This window comes from Thamnophis sirtalis, unplaced genomic scaffold, assembly GCF_051295495.1.
Source record: "Thamnophis sirtalis isolate CommonGarterSnake01/CBP01778 unplaced genomic scaffold, rThaSir2_p1.2 scaffold_10, whole genome shotgun sequence".
In the NCBI taxonomy this organism is placed as follows: domain Eukaryota; kingdom Metazoa; phylum Chordata; class Lepidosauria; order Squamata; family Natricidae; genus Thamnophis; species Thamnophis sirtalis.
In genome coordinates, this window is record NW_028261390.1 from 42,204,149 (window position 1) to 42,226,907 (window position 22,759).

The 22,759-nt window shown below is 37.0% G+C and overlaps 1 protein-coding gene across 1 annotated transcript in view; it reads right to left on the minus strand.

The window, feature by feature from the left end:
- The window catches only part of SGCZ (sarcoglycan zeta), a 586,363-nt gene that overhangs the window by 211,701 nt on the left and 351,903 nt on the right, over positions 1-22,759 (minus strand). The window contains exon 2 of the mRNA XM_087724454.1: positions 13,614-13,808. Coding sequence (XP_087580580.1) covers positions 13,614-13,808 — 195 coding nt within the window. The remainder of the gene's footprint in view (positions 1-13,613; positions 13,809-22,759) is intronic.

Sequence of the window (22,759 nt, forward strand, 5' to 3'; positions counted from 1 at the left end):
GTTGCTAGAAATCAATGACACAATTCCCTTCCATTTTCAGGGGGGAATAGATAGATAGATAGATAGATAGATAGATAGATAGATAGATAGATAGATAGATAGATAGAGATAGAGATAGAGATAGAGATAGAGATAGAGATAGAGATAGAGATAGAGATAGAGATAGAGATAGAGATAGAGATAGAGATAGAGATAGAGATAGAGATAGAGATAGAGATAGAGATAGAGATAGAGATAGAGATAGAGATAGAGATAGAGATAGAGATAGAGATAGAGATAGAGATAGAGATAGAGATAGATATCAAAGCTAACAAAAGCAAAAAAAAAATATTGTCCATGTTCATTCATGTTACATAGCTACTGTACATACTCATTGCATGATCATTGCATTTCTCCTGTCTATAAATGTTTTGAAGTTCTGGCAACTAGAAGAGATTACTCATGCCTTTAAAATGCAAAGTCCAAACTTAAAATTTAATAGAGTTGTCCAAAACATTATTTTTAAATTTGAACTTGTGGAATGATCCTACTCCAACAGTATTTTTTTCAGCGAAAATAAGTATTGTTACAGCTTGTCAATGTACATAGTTTGACTTCTCCAATAAGATTAGGAGTATCATTAATTGTCTTTTGACTATTATCAAAAGAAACAAACTAACACACTGAAAACAAACCCCACTGAATCAGAGTTGACACAGGATTGCTCACTAATAATGCCAGCTGCTCAATAAACCTGTAATAGATTTAGTTACAACTTTAGAAAAAATAATATTGGTACAAACACAGGAAAAAAGAGGAAGATAATAGAGAAAGTATGCTTTATTTAAGGAGAAAGGTAAATTTTGCTCTACAGGTGATTCTGCTGTTAATATATTTACATTTGCTATCAATACATTCAGTACAAATTGTAATCAAAACAGCTTCACATTATATTCAATCTACAAAGAAATTGCCCATGAACAATCCATTTCTCTTCAGAAACTTTAAGTATCTATTTGAAACAACTTTTCAATAAGTGCAAGCCCTAGATTTATAAAAAAAAAAAGCAAAATAAATAGAACTTTTAAAGCTATAGAACTGATTTTAAAAATCTTCAAAGCATAGAAGGGGAACATGTTACACAGGGATTCCTGTGGTTCAGCTATAACTCAAAATCCATCAGTTCTGCTTCTCAAAAGTGTTCAGAAAGTGCCTGGTATTTTAGATGAATCATTAGAGCTTGGCAAGTGGAAAACAGTATCTATATAGCAGTCAGTTTTGAGGGAGAAACAAATGGTGTAGGTGAGCATACTTGTGACTAAGTGCCATAAGGAGCTGAAATACAGTAACTGTGTCCTCACTGGGCTTTCAGCTGAAACAACTATGTGTCCACTGGGATTTCAGTATTGTTTTTCCAACAATGCAGACAAAGTGATGTAAAAGAACAACCTTTAGTCCTGCCAAATGCTCTGACAATGATCCCTTTTTCCACTTCAGATGGGAACAAATTATATTGCAAAGAATAACTTACAACCATGTCTTCATGGATTTTGAAGAATTAGGTTTGATACAACTGCTGTTTGGAAGATCCTGTGGAAAGTCAATACCAGAAAGCTGCTGGTCCTGATAATATCCCTGGCTGAGTACTTAAGGAGTGTGCTGACCAGCTGGCCACCTACTCACAGACCTCTTCAATCTCTCGTTGCATCAGGCTGTGGTTCCATCATGTTTTAAGACTGCAATCATTGTACCAGTGCCCAAAAAAACCTATAATCACATGCCTTCAGAATTACCATTCAGTTGCACTCACTTCCATTATGATGAAGTGTTTTAAGATATTGGTAAAGGACGATATGATTTTATGCTTTCCCCCTACATTTAACTCATTACAGTTTGTCTACCGGAAGAACTGCTCTATAGGTAATGCTCTTTCCTATGTTCATCATCTTAGCTTAGCACACTTGGAGGAGGAGAATACTTATGTGCGAATGCTGTTTCTTGATTTCAGTTCGGCATTCAATACAATCATTCCTCAACATTTGGTGAACACACTGGGACTATTAGGTTTTAATACTCTTTTACATAATTGGATACTGCATTTCGTTATTGATAGGCCCCAGTTTTGCAAGTTGAAAGAAAAGTTTCCAACTCCATCTCCTTGAGTACAGGTTCCACACAGGGCTGTCTCTTAAGTCCACTACTGTTACTTTGATTTGCCAAATCTGCCACAAATCCTATTGTGAAGTATGTGGATAACATGGCAGTGATGGGTCTTATCCATGACGACAATGAAGATGCTCATAGGAAAGAGGGTCTGGTGCAATAAAAGTAACCTGGTTCTAAATGTTAATAAAACAAAGGAGATCATTGTAGATTTTAGAAAGATCCAGAACAGGTGCAAATAACTAACTATCTGAACTGGTCTCTCCACACATCATCCTCCACACATCATCCTTAGTGAAGCATGCAAACCAGCATCTGCATTTCCTGCATTGGATGAGGAGAGCACATCTTTTCCTATCCTGGCCACTTTTTACAGAGGCATGATTGCGAGTGTTTTAATAAACTGCATCACTGTTTGGTTTGATGGAAGCAGTTCCTCAGATAGAAAGTCAATACAGAGAGTAGTAAGGACAGTTGAGAAGATTATAGGAAGCTTGCTTCCTGTTAATCAGGATACTGCTTAGAAGTGCTATGTGCTTAGAGCTTAAAGAATTATTAGAGACCCCATACACCCAATTTATGGGCTGTTTTCATTGCTCCCCTCTGGAAGGAGGTTTCAAAGTCTTTCTAGCAGAACTACCAGATTCTGTAACAGCTTTGTTCCCTATGCCATCCATCTGGTAAACTTGCAAGATTCGTTTTTTGGGCCATGTACATGTATACATCCATATTAGACTGTGTTGTTTCTCTGTGTTATAATATATGTAGGTATATGCATATTTTTGTGTTTATTTATTTGGTCATGATTATGTAGTGCATATTGGAGATGGTGAACTTTTGAGATCTGTATGCAATGAAATTTCATTCAAAGTGATAAAGTACTAAGTAGGAAGATGTGTTCAGGTAAAATTCTCCTGAAGTCCTTTAAAGAACTGGAAAGAAAGAAAAACACTGAAAGAAAATTATTGAATACACAAATGGCATTGAAAAGAAAATTTTGTTTACACAGCATTCAAAAGAGGTAATACAAAAACTAAAAAAGAAACAAAAAGATCAGAACATATCTTTTCCAGCAACCAACATCCAGATAAGCACAATTAGCATCAAATAAACAGTCAAGCAGAAAACAATAGCTTAATTAAGAAAATCAAGGAGAAAACCATGCCCCTATTCAATGCTGACAGAAAGTTACTGTATATAAACAGGGAGAAAACTCCACACTCACTCACACTCATGGTGTTACCTAGATGGATAATGAAATGTCTACAAACAATGAAGCTCAGAGAGAATCAGGGACTCCACAATTCAACCCCAAGCTATATATATTCTCTTCTGTTGGAGAGATTGATTGGTCCTTGTTATCTAGGTGATATACAGGATTGCCTATATGATAAACTTCATTCTATTTAAAAGGTCTGCTAGTTAATTATGTATTTTGTCAAAGTTTCACCAGGAAAGTTGATAGGAGGAAATGAAAATGCAAGGAGGTATTATTTTGAGATACTGTATATTTAGAATAAAAGAAAAGGACAATAACCATTTGCTTGATGAAGATACCATGGTACTAGTCCAAACAATGACAGCACTCAGACTTCAAATTAGTTTGGAGACACTTTTTTATCTCCCCAAACCTATACAGCCTCCTTGACTGGCCAGAGATCAAAAGATATATTGGATATACTCAGGTTACTGATGACGACAATCCCTAATCAGAAGGTAACTTCACCTCATGGTTTCATGTAGGAGGGCTTAAAGAATGACCTCTCTCTCCTTCCTATCACCACCCCAAATCCACACCAACTGAAGCTAGCACAAGAGAAAGAAAAAGAACTATCATAAAGCAGTGCCCTCTATTCCCAACCTATGGCACCAACTCAGAAGAAGACGATGATGATTAACAGTATTGAAAACTGCTCAGGCATCAAGTTGTTCAAGATTGGATAACAAACTCAATCTAGAGTATGCCACAGATCATACAACGAACACTGTCTCAGTACTAAATCCAGACTTGGAACGTGAATGAAACAAATCATGATATTCCACTTCCTCCTGATTTCTTATCAACTGCAAACTGATCCATCTCTGGTTGATAGTTATCAGAAATGGTTGGATTAAAGAATGATCTCTTGAGGAGTGGTGCACTGCTTCCTCTTTCAAAGCAAAAGGTGCTACCTGCTCCAATAGAGAGAATGATACCACAGCATGGACCCAACCACAGATCACCTTGGTTGACTTTATGACATAGGAGTAACCTGAATCCAGTAAACCATCAGTGGATCTAACAGTTCAGCCAACCCCGCCAACTGTTGGATGGGTTAAAGAAGAGCCATCTGTTGCAGATGCTTTAATTCGGATTTAGTGCACTGAAAGGAGGCTTGGACTCCATGGCTAAATGGGGAATTCCAGTACCTTCAAAAGTTACACTAGCATTGAATCCTCATTCCTTAATTATGTAAGATGTTCAATTTAATGTGATTTATTTTAGAAAACACGTGTCAATTTGTTAGTTTTCTTGATGTAGAAATAAAAAGATACAGATGGGACCTGAAAAAATATTTCACTCAAATCGGATCTCTTATAGAATATTCCCAATTCCTGGAAATTAAAAAAAAACATAGATCATGCAGGGGATAAATATGGGCATTTTACTTCTAGTCAAAAGTATTCATTTTTATCTGAGGATGCTGACTTCTCACCAAGAACAGCAAAGAGTTGCATCTCTTTGTAATAATTCTGCCTTCCCAAAGTATTACTATTATGTGGAGAGAAAGGCACTGGCCATCCTAGTCATTGACTGAACTGTGTGTGGGGTGTGTGTGTGTGTGTGTGTGCATGTGTGCCTTAGAGTTATCACTGACTCCTGGTGATTGCTGGACATGTCCCTGAATGGCCAGAATTTTGGAAGTGGCTTGTCATTGCCTACTTCCTAGAGTTGAGAGTGAATGATTGGTCCAAAGTCACCTTGCTGGCTTTATGCCTAAAGCAGGTTTGGAACTCAGAGTCTCCCAGTTTTTAGGCTGTGCCACTATACCAAACTAACTCTCTTGATTGAACTATTTGTACATATTTTTCCATGCATTGATAAATGGGATTAGGGCTAATTATTGTGTGTGTTGTGGAACTTCAATTAACCAAGTAGTCTCCCTTCTATTGAAGCAAGTCAGATTAATGCTTTCTCCTGTAACAATCTCATCATGATTATCAGTCTTCCTAATTGAGATGGAAAGAAAACATATGAATATGTTGCATTCATTGTGAACCTGCTAATATTATTTTTTGTGTACATGTATTGCTTCCTTTGCACCGATTTATTTAACTGATTTTGAATTAATTCTAATAATAGTATGTGTTCTCTAGAAAAACAAAACAAAACAAAACCGCATTTTCCTTATTTGATTGGTTTACAGGATATAGAAAGTTTGCCTAATTGTTTTTTTCAGAAAAACAGGTTAATAAATAACATCAGTCTCTTAGTGCAACGATCCAGCCATTAATATGGAATTTACAAATAGCTTCATTCTGTGAAGCTAATGGATGCACTCCATGATGTAGCAATTAATATTTGAGGAAGTCTTTTCATTTCTGTTAATAAGCAGCTGTATTTTATAGGCTTATTATCAACATTCTGAAATACTAGCCAGCCAAAAATTTCAGATAAATAGGACACATTATTGTGAAATATTTATAGGTTTAGATGCTTAAATTGCCTTCTGTGAATCCATTTCCTTTTTCTTTCCCTTTTCTCCATTATCCCAATTCTATACTTACTAATAATATAGTAGACTATTCCTGCTGAGGGTAGCTATTTAGGAAATATTTTATAATGCCTGCTCTTTTTGTCCCCTATTTATTTAACTAACTGACTTTTAAAATAAACTGGAGGCACCTGAGGTAATTATCACACATATACTCCATAGACCTGCAATATCTCTATTTCTCTAATAAATGTTTATACATTTTAGTCATGGGTGTGTTGGCTGGGATTAGTTGATGGTTTTATATTTTTGAAAGCAGGCAGATGTTGCTTCAGATGCACTAGTCGTCCTTTTGTAAAGATTTAAGGCAATAGTTCCCCTGTAAGAGAACCCTCAGATTACTGTGGAGTGTGTTTAGATGCCACAATTCTAAACAAGCCACTGTAAGCAAAAATCATTGATATACTTATGAGCAACAGGAAAACTTGCTGCTGGGGATGTGAAATGTATTGGGCTTGAAGGCTATATTTGGTTTAATGGTGAAACTCATTAAACCAAAGACACCTTTCTCTAGGATCATGCTTGGGCTGCAAGAGGCAGTGTTTTAAGCTAAGTAAACACTTTCATGTACTTTGAAGCACTTTTTGCCTTCAAATCCAAAGGGCTGCCCAGCCCTGCCTGTTATAATTTGAAGGATACTCATCTTTTCTTCAACTTAAAAAAAAACTACCCAACTACTCACTTGTAGCTGTAGAGACCTCTGCTTGTTCTGATTCTGGCTGTTTTTAAAGGGAAAAATGAAACAATTGTGGCTACTTCCTGCAGTAAAAAGAATTCACTGCTTTTGCTCTTTTTCTTTAATCTTCTGGTTTGGCTCCATGTGTTAAACAACAGAGCATACAAGCTTATTTTTCTTCCTCCTCTCCTCTTCAGAAATATGAGGAGACCAAAAGAAGAAGAACTTGCTACAAGAAAATGGATGACTTTCATGAAAGCTGAAGAAAGCAAGGAAGCATCCTGCTAACTCCCATTAAATTTTCTTTAGCTGTGGATTATACATGTTATAAACCATATAAAGGGAACCATTGATTTGAGAAATTGATACATACCCTATTTCCACAAAAATAAGACCTCCCCAGATAATAAACCTAACTGGGCTTTGGGCACATGTGCTAAAATAATCCCTCCCCTAAAAATAAGCCCTCCCCTAAAATATTTAAATGCATGCACAGCCAGTCCCTGCCATTTCCTGGGGGGAAGGGGGGAACATGCCCACATGCCCTACATGTATCTGCCATCCACACAGAACAGTCTTGCGGAGGCCATTACTGCAAACCCTAGTTACCATGCCTCTTCTCTTAGTGGCGGCTGCAAAAAGAGTGGCAGGCTCAGCAAGACTAGGGCTGGCAAGAGTGTGCCAGAAACAGAGACAGAACTTCTGGCCCTCTGTGGATCAGCTGATCCATGGGCTGAGGTCAAGGGGCCTCCTGTACCTAAAAAATAAGACCTCCCTGAAAATAAGGCCAAGCACTTATTTTGGGGAAACACTGTATTAATTCACACCATTTGCCTCATGGTCAGCAAACCAGTAGGAAACCAGTTAGGAACCCACCACTGGGCCAGCCCATTTATATTTAAATTTGAAGGAACATATTTTAGAAAGGAATGGACCTACCAAGCTTTCCTGCACTGATTAATAGTAATGGAGAAACATAAGATTGAAACTAGTCAAAGAAAAAGGGGGGGGGAACCCTATGAGTTTTTTCAGGAATGTTTAGTCTACGTTTTAGCTAGATGATTAAGTAGAGTGAAATTATATGATTTGGTTTGAAAAAATCTCTCAAGTTTTCTTTTTCCTTATGTCCCCTATTTTCTATCATATTATACTGAAATAGTAAATCTTTTCAAATCAATTTCATCATCAAAGTATTAATACTTGCAGATGGATATTTCATCACAACAATCTGATTCTATTAGATCTCTCTGGAGTCTGTGATTACTGTTTGAGGTTTTACACCAAAGACAGAAAACAGATCACATTCATTTGTATTAAATAAATACACCATGATAGCTTTCCAACCATCTCTAATTGACAGGGAAAACAGAGCAATGATATATGAAAAGAGCATGTTGTCTTAGCAGGTTTCTCCTCAAATAACTATTTACCAAATGCCAATGAATCAAATGCCAGAATTTTGAATGCACACAAGTCAGTGACTTCAGAGTGACAAAGTGACAGTTGCCCTTGGGGAAAGGATAATATTTCAAGAGCTCCTCTATCCAACAAACAACAGGGGTCTGGATCTAATAAGGTGTCAGGACAATGAGTGATGGAAAAACAAAAGAAAAGAACTGAAATTAAAGGTTGTTTTTTTTTGCTGCTGAAATGATTAATTAATGGAAATTTTCAAAGAAAGAAAGAATCAGATTTCTGTGACGACAAAAGTACAAACTTTCAAACCAAATTTAGAACAACTCTTTAAGCCAGTGAAAGAAACATAGTTTTAAAGCAAACACTATCCTCCCTGCACATACATGTACAAGAAAACCCTTGTCTGGTCCTCCATTACAAGGATTCTGGAATTTTTCTTTCAATACAAGATAAGATGTAACATAGGAAATTTTGGAGAACCACATTTCTGGCTTCAAAACGAATCAGCTCGTTTTGACCAAAAACATCAATTAAAAAATCCTTGGATATGCAACTTGTCTCAATGGGTGTCTGTCTGTGAGTTTTTGTGTGATCAAAGTGCCTATGTTCAAAACAACTATTCTTCAAGAAAAATGCAAAAGGGAATGGGTCATATCCATCCCTTTTGGGACATTGGAGTAATGCTTTTTGGTCCCCCCTGTACATGTTTTGATTTCTCAAACATCTCAAGAAAGCTTTATTTGGATATGTGAATAGGAAGTCAATAGCTATTACAAAAGTGCTAAAACATATGGAAGAGGGAACAAAGCCATCTTAAACGAACACTGCTTAGCAACAATTAAAATGCAAAAATATGTTTGGTGTAATGCAAACATTGTTCTTTAACCTGTCTTTTTTTGTTTGTTTGACTGTTTTCTGTCTCAGTGTTTGATTCTGAAAAGAAGAAAGCCTTTGTAGCCAAATGTGCACTATGAATCTGAAAAAAAAAATTGTGAGGGGCATGAGTATTTCAGTATGCAATAGGGTATCACATTGCCATAAAAATATAAGTAGGGGTTAATTTTAAATGATTACTTTTTATAAATATCAGACTCTGTGAAATAGATCAGTTTGTTCTTCTCTCTCCATTCTATTTTCTGTAAGTCACTCCCTCTCTTTAATGGATCCCTCAGTGTTTCAAGTGCATTACATGTGTCTAATCCATTTTGAAAATAAGTATTATGAGATTTGAAATAGAAGATCTCTAGGATTATCCATGAAAGTCACTATTCATGCAATAACAGGTTTGGGAATCATCATGTGCAAAGGTGGACCTTTGGCAATAACTATAAAATGCATGAATAATGCATGGCTTTGTAAACACAGATAAAAAAACCTCAGTAAAATATCAAATACCATAAAATATGTTACATTTCAGGATCTTTCAAGAGAGATGAATATAACTAGCATTTTCAAATCCATGTGTTCAGAATCAGATATGAAATCAACTTCAACTGCTTTTAGAAATTATTTTTGTCTATGCATATTTGTGAAAGGAGACCAAATAAAATTAGGAATTTCCATACTCTTTGAAATACTTAAGAACTGCTAATCAGCTCAAAGGGCTATCTATCTTGTTGAAAATTTTCAATCAAGCAGTGATCACTCAGATACATGTAAGAAACTCGGGACATAAAAGCAATAGCCTCTTTTATGTTTCTCCCTAGCAACAGGAATTAAAGGCAACCTGCCTTTGATTCTGGAAGTAATGTGCAGCCATCAAGACACTCCCAGCACTATTTTCCTAAAGTTTGTTTAGTCCCTTAAACAAAACAAACTCTAGATATGTGACCATCAGCACAACTGACACAGGACTTTGTCCCCTTCTGCTTATCTCTCCAATTCTGTAACAATCCTCAGTCCACAATTGTCATGAATATCTACATTATATCTACAATATCTACCCTTCCAGGTAGGCTGAAAACATAACCTGCTAGACTCCACTGTATTGCGGTCAGGTTTAATAACAGAACCTTGAAAGCCTGCCAGAGTTTCCCTCTGCCCCTTTTATACCAGATGGATCTAGGTGAAATTATCTTCAGTTTTCCACATTGCCTCTTTTTCAAGGGCTAAGAGGTTGGTTATTTTCTCTTTTACCTGCTAATGGCTCTTGTATATTCTTCCTAACATTTTTTTTCTTTTGCCTTTACACTGGTTGCATTATAGAATTTCATAAGAGCTTTTACTATCATTGCAATTTTTCATTCCAAGCTAAAACGCTATTCCTATATGTTTTCAACTCTGATATATTCCCAAGGTGAATCTGCAATATACTATTGTTTTAATGCCCATGTCTTTAATGGCCAGCTAAAGGATTTTCTAATGGTGTACTATTCCCACTACCATAAATTGTTATAAGAAAGTTGAACTTTCTGGTTCTTACTACTTACAAGTCATGAATATATTAATACTGCTCACCTGCCTGAAACCCACACTGTACTTTGGACATTAATACATTAGAGAGGATCCAGAGGTTTTTTACAAGAAGAGTACTCAACTCTTCTTGTAGGGGAGTGTGCATAGGTGCACCAGTGTGCCTACCATCCCTTTTCTACTTTCCCTATTTATATATACTCATTTTATGTGTTTATGATTATGTTTTGCTTTTATATATCCATTTATTTGTGCCTAACCCTAACTTGTGGGACTTTTGAATACAGACGGATCATCATTTGGAACACAACACACCAGATATCACGGTTATAGAAGGCCAAAATATACAGTTTATTGATATCACTGTACCAGGAGATGCCAGACTGGAAGAAAAAGAAGTAGAAAAAAAATCACAAAATATCACAATGTCACTAACCATCAAAACTACATGCCTATGGTTGAGACATGTAACCATGATACCCAGTATCAACAGGGCACTTGGTACCATGTCCAAGAATTTTATAAGATACATCAACAAATGACAGCTTCCTGCAATAATACCAGCAGAATTGCAAAAAACTGCGCTACTTGGAACATCGTATATTTTAAGAAGGTACTTGGTTGATACCTAGGATGCTAGCAGCAACCTGTATCAACCATTAGCACAAGTCAATGGTATTTGTAATGCATTTTTGAATGTTCAGTTGACTGAGTTTCATATTTAATGAATAAAGTATATAACAACAACAACAACAACAACAACAACAACAACAACAATGCAAACAGCAGACTAAAGATATTGTTTTTGGTCTGTTTGCTAAATTCGGATTTCAAGTGTCATTTTTGTTCAGCAATTCTGCACATGTATGAAATCTCACTATGCTTCACATATCTAAATCACACTCATAACACTTTAAATATTTAAGCAGAAGAATGAGAAGGTAGGCAGTGGAGTATGGAATTCACCTTGAAGAAGGAATGCAAGAATTCAGGAGGATGAGAGAAAAAAACTCAGGATTGTCCTGTCTCTATTCTTTTTAGAGTAAATGATGTGTGTGAGAGAGAGGGGGAGGGAGAAGGGGGAGAGGGAGGGGGAGAGGAGAGGGAGAGAGAGACAGAGAGACAGAGACAGAGACAGACAGATTCTATACTATACTTTGAACAATAGAGTTCCAATAGTACTTGTCCGGTTTGTTTCATTACCCACCCTTCAAAGGGCAGGCAAGTAATTCTGGCCAGTACCACAGCAATTCATGTGATTAGTTAGTTTAATGGCAAATATAAATCCCAATCTGCAGTGTTGCATAACCCTAACCCTGTTCTCAATTGCAAGTTCAATGGGCTCAATACTTGCTTAAAACAAATATTGTGGTCAAGCTAAGGGGTCAAAAGCATTGACTTTAGGGAATTGTTTCCTTTTTCAATCAAATTCATATGCTTGTGTACTAGAAAGAAGACTGGGACCTGACGTTGGTGTGAAAAATAATAGAGTGCTTTAGATAGTCTCTTACATGGTTTCTGTGTATACTGAGATTCTACTAGAAATGGAATAAATCTAGTTTTAAAAATTAGTTTTAAAAAGAACCCAAAGATAACTTTTGCAAAACCAAGATTACACGGGTACTCCCCAATAACTCTGTTTGGTTTGCGATTTCTTTAAAAAAAATAAAAGCATACAATCAACCTTAACAATAACAAAAAAGAAAAAAAATAGTATGCAAAAAGAGGGAAAAGTAATCAAATAAATTTAATATTTAACATCTAGGATGTTAATAGCAATAATTTCTTCCCTTTTACACACACACACACACACACACACACACACACACACACACACACACACAGAAAGAAAGAAGAAAAAAAACTGTCAACAGGTTAAGCTAAACATTACACATCTTCAAATCCCCGTTAACCATTTGTTATAATATTTAGCATGTAGAAAGTCCACACATGGTTTCCAGTCTCTTATAAAGCTATCTAATCCATTATCTCTAATCAATGCAGTTAGTTTCAGCATCTCTGCTAATTCAATTTCAAAATGATTTCTGAGTCTTGGAAAAAGTGGCAGATGTAGCAAAAAGCATCTGCATCAAAAATGCCAGAGGCACACATTTTTTTTCCTGGGCCACTCTTTTTTTAATCAGAGCAGTAGGTATTTACACTTTCAATCAGCTCTTCTTTTGGTAATCAAAGCATTCTGGAGAACCTTTCCAGAGCCATCAACCTTGTGGTAACTCTTCTATTGAGCCCAGAAGGGATGCCATTAATTCAGGCCAATCACTTGGCTTGATTTTGTCTTCTTTGTTCCCTTTTTGGGGTTCAGTTTCTTCATTCCAACCAGAATTGTCATTGCTGAAAGTTCAGAAATAGCTGGCTTGATATTTTCTTACAAACTACAAGAATTAATATTATTGGAGCTAGATGGGCATAGCATCTATTAGCAATGGTCAGCTAGATTGCCCCAGAAACAAAACTTTTATGTTCTATGTTCAGAATCAGAATTAATTAGTTCTGCACATATATATATATATATATATATATATATATATATATATATATATATATATATATATATATATATATATATATATATATATATATATATATATATATATATATATATATATATATATATATATATATATATGATTTTTACAACCCCTGGTAAGCCCCAATTATGGGAGGAAGCTAACTGCTTCCATCATCTGTCAATCGGCTCGTCACAAGGGTCCATCACGACAGACACCCAATATTTTTACTGTTGCCTTTGTTATATTTGTGTTTTTTTAATTTGTGCTGATAAATAAATAAAGGGAGACTAGTATAGATCTATTTCAAGCTATTTAGCTCTCATCAGCTAGCCATATCAAATCCCAGTAAGGGTATGGCTAGCTGATGAGAGCTAAATAGCTTGAAATAGATCTATACTAGTCTCCCTTTATTTATTTATCAGCACAAATAAACACACACACACACACACACACACACACACACACACATATATATACATACACATACATACATACATACATACATATATATATGAATGAAAGGTCAGTTAACAAAAGGCAAAGGACACCTTATTCCACCATTGTCTTACTCCCCAAACCCACAAAACTGTTAGAAAACTGAAAGATAACACTAAATAATCATATCAAATCCCTTTAACATTTATAAACCACATACCCTCCACTTCAAAAAGTGCTACTTACCACTGTGAAATTCATTACTTTCAGGATCCATATTGTCATGGCTAAATTAACGATCATGGTAACCAATAGCAAGAGGACAAAGAAGTATAAGCACCTCTTTCGCCAGCCATAAATCCCTACTGGATAAAGTTGAGGATTTTCTGTTCTTGGCAGGCTGTTTTGCTGTGTTGCTAGTATATACTGTTCCCGTGTCATCTATCAGAAACAAGAAAAATGCAAAGCATTATATATTTATCTGAACAATTAAAATATCCTCCATTTCTTTTTACTAAGTGATCCTTAAGAAAACTCTTTTTTGTCTTCTGAGAAAACCATTTTTTACACTGTTAGAAGAATTAATTTGGTCCAATTTTCGGAGCTGAGTTACGAATAAACATATAGTACACAATAAACACCACTGTGCTGCTAGAAATAGAGTTTATTCATTCAACCATGTACAATGATGGATAGTAGTCTACCTCATTAGGGGTCTACCAGCAGAGGTATATAAAATCACAAACAGGCTTTGATGTTTAGATGTTTAGATGTGTGCTCGCTCACAACCAGCAAACCAGTTGTTAAGGTAAGTGTAGCCCACCTCTGCCTTTAACACAGTAGATGTCTGTTCTGTCTTCAGTTCTTTTACTCCCCAACACCTTTTGAGAAAGAGACATGGGAGGTGCAACTGCTGCTTTGTTTTGCAGTGTTCCAGAGGTGGGTTGCTTCTGGTTTGGCCCAGTTTGGGTGAACCGGCCTCGAACAAGTTCCCTCGCCGCTGCTGGGCCACCTCCATTTCAGATTTTAGTGACTGTTCACCACAATCCAAAATACACAAAATGCGCAAAATGTGCAAAATGCGCATGCACGAAGAACAATTTACATTGAGCAGGGCATGTGCATTGGTTGCGAACCATTAATAAAACCTGCAGCAACATACCCCTGCAGTGTTCTCAAACTCTTTTAAATCATGAGAGAGAGAGAAAATAGTGGCACCGCTGCAGATGGGTGGAAGAGAAATACTGCATATCCTATGAAGTAGGTAAGTAGGTAGGTAAGCACAGAAAGTGGGGGAAGATAAGACAAAGAGAAAAGAAGAGGTGAAACATGCAACAAGGATGCATATAGTTCCAAGATGCTTCAATTCCCTAGTATTGCTACTACATGACATTTTAAAATAAATAATTCAAAACCTTAAACCCAACCATTATATTCTGTTATTTGCAACAGTGTAATTAACTCACTTCACATTAAGTAACTGCTGTCTGAAAAAATAAACTACAACAAAAATCTTGCAAGGCTCCAACTTTAAGAATTCAGGTTCTTTGCCGTAGAACAGGACATAAATAATTGTTACAGTTCAGCCTGAAAGATAATGGGTCAGCTAACAAGTCTCCCTTAATATTGGTTGAGGCAAAGCCGGTCAATAGGCAACTAACCTTTCATGAATGTGGAAAGGTATGAAATAGGAATGTAATTGGACAGAATCCAGAGCACAGCTCCAATGTCAATTTGCAAAGTTATTCATATTTGTAAATGCCAACATTCACAACAGGCTCCTTGTTATAAAATATATTTATTCAACCAAAGAACAGAAATGATCATTTCACATTTGAGAATTACATGCAATGTTAAAATACATTTTTTGCAAAACACAGCTGCTGCAAGCCTGATCCTATTATCTGGCAGTGAGGTCACTAATTGGCTTGGATTATAGTAAATCCTTTTCTGTCAGAACAACCTTGTTAAATTTTCATGTACATTCAATTTTATCTCTTAGGGATTCCTCCAGTCCACTAACTAGTGGATGATTTACCATGACTTAAAATAGGAAATCCACCAATAATGAAAAATTCATTTGGTCCACATTTTTAATTATACTGATCTTATTTCAACTTCCAAGATCTATCTATAGATCAGGGCACAGTTATCTTTCAGATTATACCATTCTCCAAGTGTCATTGTATAATTTTTGGTTTAAAAATAATTTAGAAACAGTGTATTTTAGTATATTATGCATATACCCCCAAGGGATTGTCTTATTTGCTTTTCATTCACAAAATGAATGAAAATGTGATGGAAAGATTGCATGTACTTAAACTTGTCATGGGCTGTAAAAGGTTGGCAATACTTTAGGCTCTTGCAGAAAATATTTTATTTTTAGAATGTGAAAATTCTTGTCAGGCTAAGAGAACATATAGGGCTAACATTATACCTTTAAATGTATTTTATTGTGCTAAATGCTATTTTAATGGGATACATTGTCTAATGGTATTTTGTAAATAGTAAAATTTGTTTATATAACTTCAAGCAAAAAATGAGAAATGGGCTAATTTATTAATTATAGCATTGACTACTGAGGACTCACTGATGTATAGGAAAACATCAAGCTAACATCAAGATTGTAAAGAATTTAAACCAACACTTAGAAATAATTTAAACCAATGATTACTTATATTAGCCTTCAAAAGCTAATACTATTATTAGCTTTAAAAGCTGGCAGAAAGATTAGACCCCCTTGATTCAACAAGGTGTGCTCTCCAAAGCACACTAATGGCTAGTGTTAGAGCAGAATAATTAAAATAGACTGTGATTTAATAGTTGTGTGATCAACAGATACAGACTTACACTTGAATGTAGGAACATTACTTCAGATTACACCATTACTTAACTTTTAGGACAAAGCACAAACCTGATCCACACAAAACTGTCAATGATGTGATAGGATATATTTTATGGATGGACATTGGGGCATAAGAGAAGGATCTACTCCCACATCTGTGAGTTTATGTGCCATTCATTCTTTCAGTGTCAAGGGGAAGTGGTACTCCACACTTTTTTTTTAAATTATTCAGTATGTAACCACTAAAAACCAAGAGTGAAATACTGGCATACAGGAGGGTGGGGAAATCCTATGGTTTTGCGGTAGTGATGGTAGTGAACAATTAACTTTTGTTTTGTAGAGTTTTTTTTCCACTGAAAAAAAGATAATCCCACATTAAAGAGCTCTGAAGAAGTTTTAAAAGGTAAATGACAGAAATATAGAAAAGGGAAGTGAAATAGAATGAGAGGGAGGAAAGTTCTAGTTGAAGACAAGTCTGTCTAAAGCCCTAAATTGTGGCATTTCTTTTGGGACACAGCATATTCTTCTATCAAGGGAGCAGTACCTCTTGACAGCTGCCCTGCAGGCTTCAGCTTTCACATTTGCTGACTTCTATCACCAGTTCCAACAACTTGACTCAACTGGACAAGATGGGGCATTATTTTACAACAGATTAGTGGGGGGAAATGAAAGGTTGGCTCATCAGAAAAAAAGATTGAATATTATTCCCCATGATAATAACTTCCACTTCTTCCAGGGAACCATCTTAACAGAGTATTGTCAAAAGAAAATCTATATATGTAGAACTTTTCTAAGCAGGTAGGTTTTCTCAGATCCTGAAATCCAGATGTTGCAGTTTGCTGTAGGCAGGGATGATTTGGTGTGTAAGTTTTCTTGTCTCAAATACATTTACCAGTTTGTAAAGATGACATCTTGGCTAAAGGAATGCCCTTGGATTGTTACAATATTTATCCATCCATCCATCCATCCATCCATCCATCTCATGCCATAATCTATATCATGCCTTTCCCAAGGAGGCTAGCAACTTATGTTTTCTATATGTTGAGTGAGAAGAGACCAAATGTAACTCTAAAAGAGTTGAGTCCTGGATTAATGTACGAGAAAACCATCTCCACGATCCAGAAAAAATTATAAAAGGAATACACTAAATTAGGAAGGCATCCTACTTTTTTGCATGGATCATAACTGCCATGCTCCTTGCTAACCTTTAACACACACTGTTCAAAGCTTATTCTCAATAAAAATAAAAAACAGAAAGGGGAGATAAAGAAAGAATGGCCTTATCTGTTGTAATTCTCACTTTCATTGAGACTCAGGAAGATAAAAAGAAATGACTCAGAACCTCCAGGGGAGAATCATTCACAGTTTTCAATTAAAATACTTCTATTCTTCATTTTAAACTAGTCTCAGTACATGGCACTTTAGAAAGTTAATAACTGAAAATGTCAGGCTACTTGTCTTTGCTAGATTACTAATCTTCTGGAATTTAGTAAAATTGCTTTAAAGAGGTCTAGATTAATTTTTACATTACCCCTTCTTTTCTGTCATCTTCCTCTTACTGTACTAGAAAGTTATGATCTGTTCTGGATGCTTGTCTGCATTTTTATAGAAGGAATTTTTTTTTAGTATTAACAATTGAAATATAGACATTTGCTAGTTTGATATAATTTTCAACAATAAGAAGCCCAAATAAAAATGAATGATTTTGATGTTTCACTATAACAAATATTATCCTATATTTAATAATACAACCCATAAGCACACACTTTTGCAAAAGCACTGGCATGCAAGGCTATGTACGTACCAGTCATTAGCTTTACTTTCAAATAAAGTTATAATACAAAAATACTATTTTCTACATGTGAAATTGAATCATTCACTTGAAAAATATTTAACTGCAAGAGCATATAAAAGGCAATATAATACTGAAAAAGGATACGAGGAAAGAATAACCTATCATTAATCTATATCAATTTCTTCAAGATGCCATCAGCATTATGTTCTATTATTTGGTCAGTCTGCAATTTTAATAAGTGCCTGGAAATTCATATTTGATTCTGGGTGAAGTTTCTCCAATGTACAATTTTTGATCCAGAAATTTCTTCAGTCAAAATAATTCTATACTTAGCTTTTCCTATGGACACATTTTGCATGCAAAATTGGATAAAGATTGTATTACAAAATTTGGAGAAAGGCGAAGTGTAAAGAAGGACTTTCCATCTACAAATTATACAATGCCGATTAGTTACCAAATAAAAGTATAAATTAAGTTGGTTAAATTAAAAATGAGGAGCAAATAAAAAAAATTCTGTTCTGCCTGAGCACTATTACAAAACTATTAGAAAAGTGCAAGTTAGTAAACATTGCAAAATGGGAAAGGAAGAAAACTTGGATACTTCTTTGGTATATTTATTTAATAATAATTTGCAAAGATGTAAAAAAAATAGAGAAACATTAAATAAGAAATAGAAAAAGATTATAAAAGGGTTAAGGAAACAGTGAACAAAAAAGCGAGCAAGAAAGTGATAGATAAAGAAGTGACTTCCAATTTTCTTCACAGGAGACAAAAAACCAAAGCCTAACCAAGTTTGTAAAAGTATTGGGAGAGAGACATCAATTGACTAAATTACTGAGTTTGACTGGAAATTTTGGATAACAATAAAACTCAGGATACAGAATTTTAACTAAGTAGTGTCATATGCAGTATATATGTGACAATTTATTTTGTCTGGATTAAAATACTTCTACTATGCAGCCTAACAACTGATTTGTTTACCCTACAGTAATTAACTAATGTATGTCATGCTGATTCATATTCTAAAATCCAATTTAGGCTAAAGCAATAACATTATTTTGTTTAATAAATAACATTATTTATTTTTGCTTCTCAGCATGCATCAATACGTTTTCAGTAGCACATACATGAAGATGTCACAAATATCAAACAATGAAGAATTAATCATTATCTGAAAATATTAATGCAACAATTAATGCAAATAATTCCCATCAAATGAATGATTTTTGCAAATGCAAATAGAAAATTGACAACTACAGAAATAACCAGACATTATTCCCCAACTCCAGGTTTTAATGTGTTTGAGAATAAAACACCAGAAGAGGTTAAATATTTAAATAACTTCAAATGTTTATTTTCCTTCCTCTATCTACTACTTTTTGTAGCATGAATTTAAGCATTTCACTCAGCTAAGTGTGACTCCAGGCTCGAAAAAGTTCTTTTTCCATCTTATTTATCCAGTTAAAAACTAAAATAAGGTTATTATGTACACGTCCACATAATTTCTTCTCAGTTACAATATTAAGAGTCATCTTGTAGCTTCATATCAATCAATATTTAGCTCAAATTGTTATCAAACTGTGCTAGCATAAAGTGACCAGATTTTAAAATTGGTAAAGCGGGACACCATTGACAGGGGTGGGGGGTTTCTTGATTAAAACTTTTGCCGCCCGGCGCTGCATCTGAGGTGAAGCCGCCAAAGCTCTCGCTGGCGCCCCACCCATGGCAGCGGTGGCAGCGCCTCCCCCTCCGCTCAGAGCACCTGAGCTGGACACCGCGTTACCCCTGCCACCACTGCCTCCTCCTCCGCCGTGCTCCCGCCCTCTTTGCCTTCCTACTGGCTCCTGCGGCCTCATGGCTCCTTAAAAGCACAGTGGAGGAGAAGGGGGCAGGGGTAATGTGGTGCGCAGCTCGGTGGAGGGGGAGGCGCCGCTGCCATGGGCAGGGGCGCTGGCGGGAGCTTGGCGGCTTTACCTCATCCACAGCGCCGGGTGGCAAAAGTTTTAATCAAGAACACACCCCCCCCATTCCATTCCCAGGCAGAAGAAAGAGACTCCGGGGAGGAGAGCTTGGCCAGTCATTGGAAAGCGTTTGAGAAGGAAAAAAGCAGGCAAGGAAACTTCTCAGGAAGTTTCAGAAGCAGCTGCTTTTCCTCTGGGCTGGAGGTAGGGGAGGAGAAGGAAGGAAGGAAGGAAGGCTAGGGAGGTAGTGAAGAAAAGAAAGAAGGAAAGAAAAAAGGGAGGGAGAGCAAGGAAAGGAATGGAAAAGAAATGAAAGTAAGGTAGAGAAGGAAAGAAAGCAGGAAAGAAGGAAGGGAGGGAAAGGGGAGGGGGAGAAGGAAGGAAGGAAAGAAGGAAGATAAGGTAGGAAAGGAAAGAAGGAGGGAAGGAGGGAGGGAGGAGAAAGGGAGAAGAAGGAAGGAAGGAAAGAAGGAAGGGAAGGTAGATAGGGAAGGAAAGGAGGGAAGGATGGAGGAAGGGAGAAGAAAGAAAGGAAGGAAGGGGAGGTAGATAGGGAAGGAAAGAAGGAGGGAAGCAGGAAGGGGAGGAGGGAGGAGAAGGAAGGAAGAAAGGAAGGAGGGAAGGAGGGAAGGAGGAAGAGAGGGAGAAAGGGAGAAGAAGGAAGAAAGGAAGGAAAGAAGGAAGGGAAGGAAAGAGGGGAGGGGGGAAGGGAGGAAGGGAAGAAAAGGGAGGGAGGGAGGAAGAACCTAGCTTTCCCGAGAACGGTCTGGGCCGGCGAGGGCAAACCAAGAAGTTTAGACAGCACTTCGCTGGCGGTTGCAAAGCAGCCTTCCCCCAATTGCCTTCCCCCATGGCCCTCCAACCCTTTCAAAAGCCACCCCCATCGCCGGCCTCTCCCAACCGGATCCCTGCCTGCCTCCCCTCAGCTCACCTGGACCAGGTTGCTGACGGCGGCTTGCACGGCAGCCACCGGGGCGGTGAAGTCCAGGATGGCCTTGCCATCTACCTCGCCCTCCTCATACATGATGATCAGGTGGGAGATCTGCTGGGCCACAGGCTCCAGGATGCGCTCAATAGTGCAGGTGTGGAAGACCGGCATGGCTGCAGGGAGAGCAGCGCCCAAGAGAAGCGGGCAAAAAAAAAAACTTCCGACGGCTGAGCCGCTTGGCCCGGGACCGAGCACTGGGGGCTTTGGGGAAGCCCTTCAGACTTCAGGGAATGGAACCGTAGCCCAGGGCGCTCGGGAGCCGCAGCCAAGCTGGAACTTCCCCCCTCAAAAAAGAAACCTTGCTTCGTCCGGCTCAGCCCTCTGCTCCACAGACCTGACCCCACGCCACTAATCCACAGTTCTAGCCCCCTGCAAAGGACCTCCCCAGCTTCCGGAGCCTGTGACAGTAGAAATCACTGCACGGCAGCTGCAAACTGCTGCACGGTGTTTTCTTGCCACTAGTGCGGCCAACCGAAAAATTGGGACTTTTTTAAAATGCCGCGGGACGTGGGACAAATTGTTCAAAAGCGTGACTGTCCTGCCAAAAGTGGGATATCTGGTCACCTTAAGCTAGCACAAACAATGAATGAAGTGAATTGTGGAACCCATCCCATCACAATAACTGAGGGGAATCTTTACAATGTATATAACTAAGGTAGAACTGCCCACATGTGACAAAATGTGGTGAAAATATGGCACTCTAGAGAAGTAAGAGACTATTCAGCTAATATTATGAGAAAAAGAGGGTGAAGACAGCCCTCCTTAACAATTCACAGGAACTATTGTAGACACAGATAGTAGAGCCCTCAATCTGGCAAAATTTTGTCTGTAGGTGTGAAACAATGAAGTTCTCAGCTTGGAAGAATTGCCATCTGTCATTCTTGGTTTTGGGCCTAACATCTCATCAACATTTGCAGTGAATCAGAAAAATGGAAGAACAACAAGCCTATAACTAGCCATAGTCATTAAGAATTCTTTACTTCTTCTGTTATCTCTATTCCTTCCATTTCTGCCACTTTCTTTCTCTTCAGCATCCCAACACACTATTTTTCCTGGTTGTGTAACACAAAGCATTAATTAAACTTGAAGATGAAGTATTACTCTTCACTGCTTGCTAGCTAGCAACTTACTGATTGTAGAGTAATACGTATCACACAGTGAAGCTGATGGTGCATAACAGCTCTGGAATCCTCATTTCTCAGGCTGTAGACTTATAAATACATACATTATGTATAAGAAATGGCACAATATTTGTGGCACAATAAACATTGTACTTTTACATGTATCTAAAAATAAACTAGCTAGTTATTCTCCACTTTTTGATTGATTTGCAAAAGACAAATAAATATATTCACCATGAAAGCTATTTCAGAATCAAATAACATGAATTTAATTGGAATTATTATGTTCTATATACAGGTAATGAAACTCAAGATAACTGACTTTCTCAGGGCTTTGTTTCCTTCGTCTGATCTTAGAATTGTTTAAAAATATAATTTTATTTGGTTATGCTGAGTATTTTTATATCATTGATAATAGTGTCATCAGGACAGATCTTAGAGGCACCCTATGAAGAATGAGCAAAAAAAGGTTACTAAAAGAATACAAGCTAGCTTTCCATACTTTATTGCAAGTGAGTAAATTTTAAAGCCACTTTGGTCTGAGGGTGAAAGGATCAGGCTAGAAATTGGCTGATCATGATTTAAGCATAAAAGCTAGCTGGTGGCTTTGGCCATTTACTGTATCTCAACCAAACCACCTCACAGGGTTGCTGTTGTGGGGAAAATAGGATCTCTGTTGTGA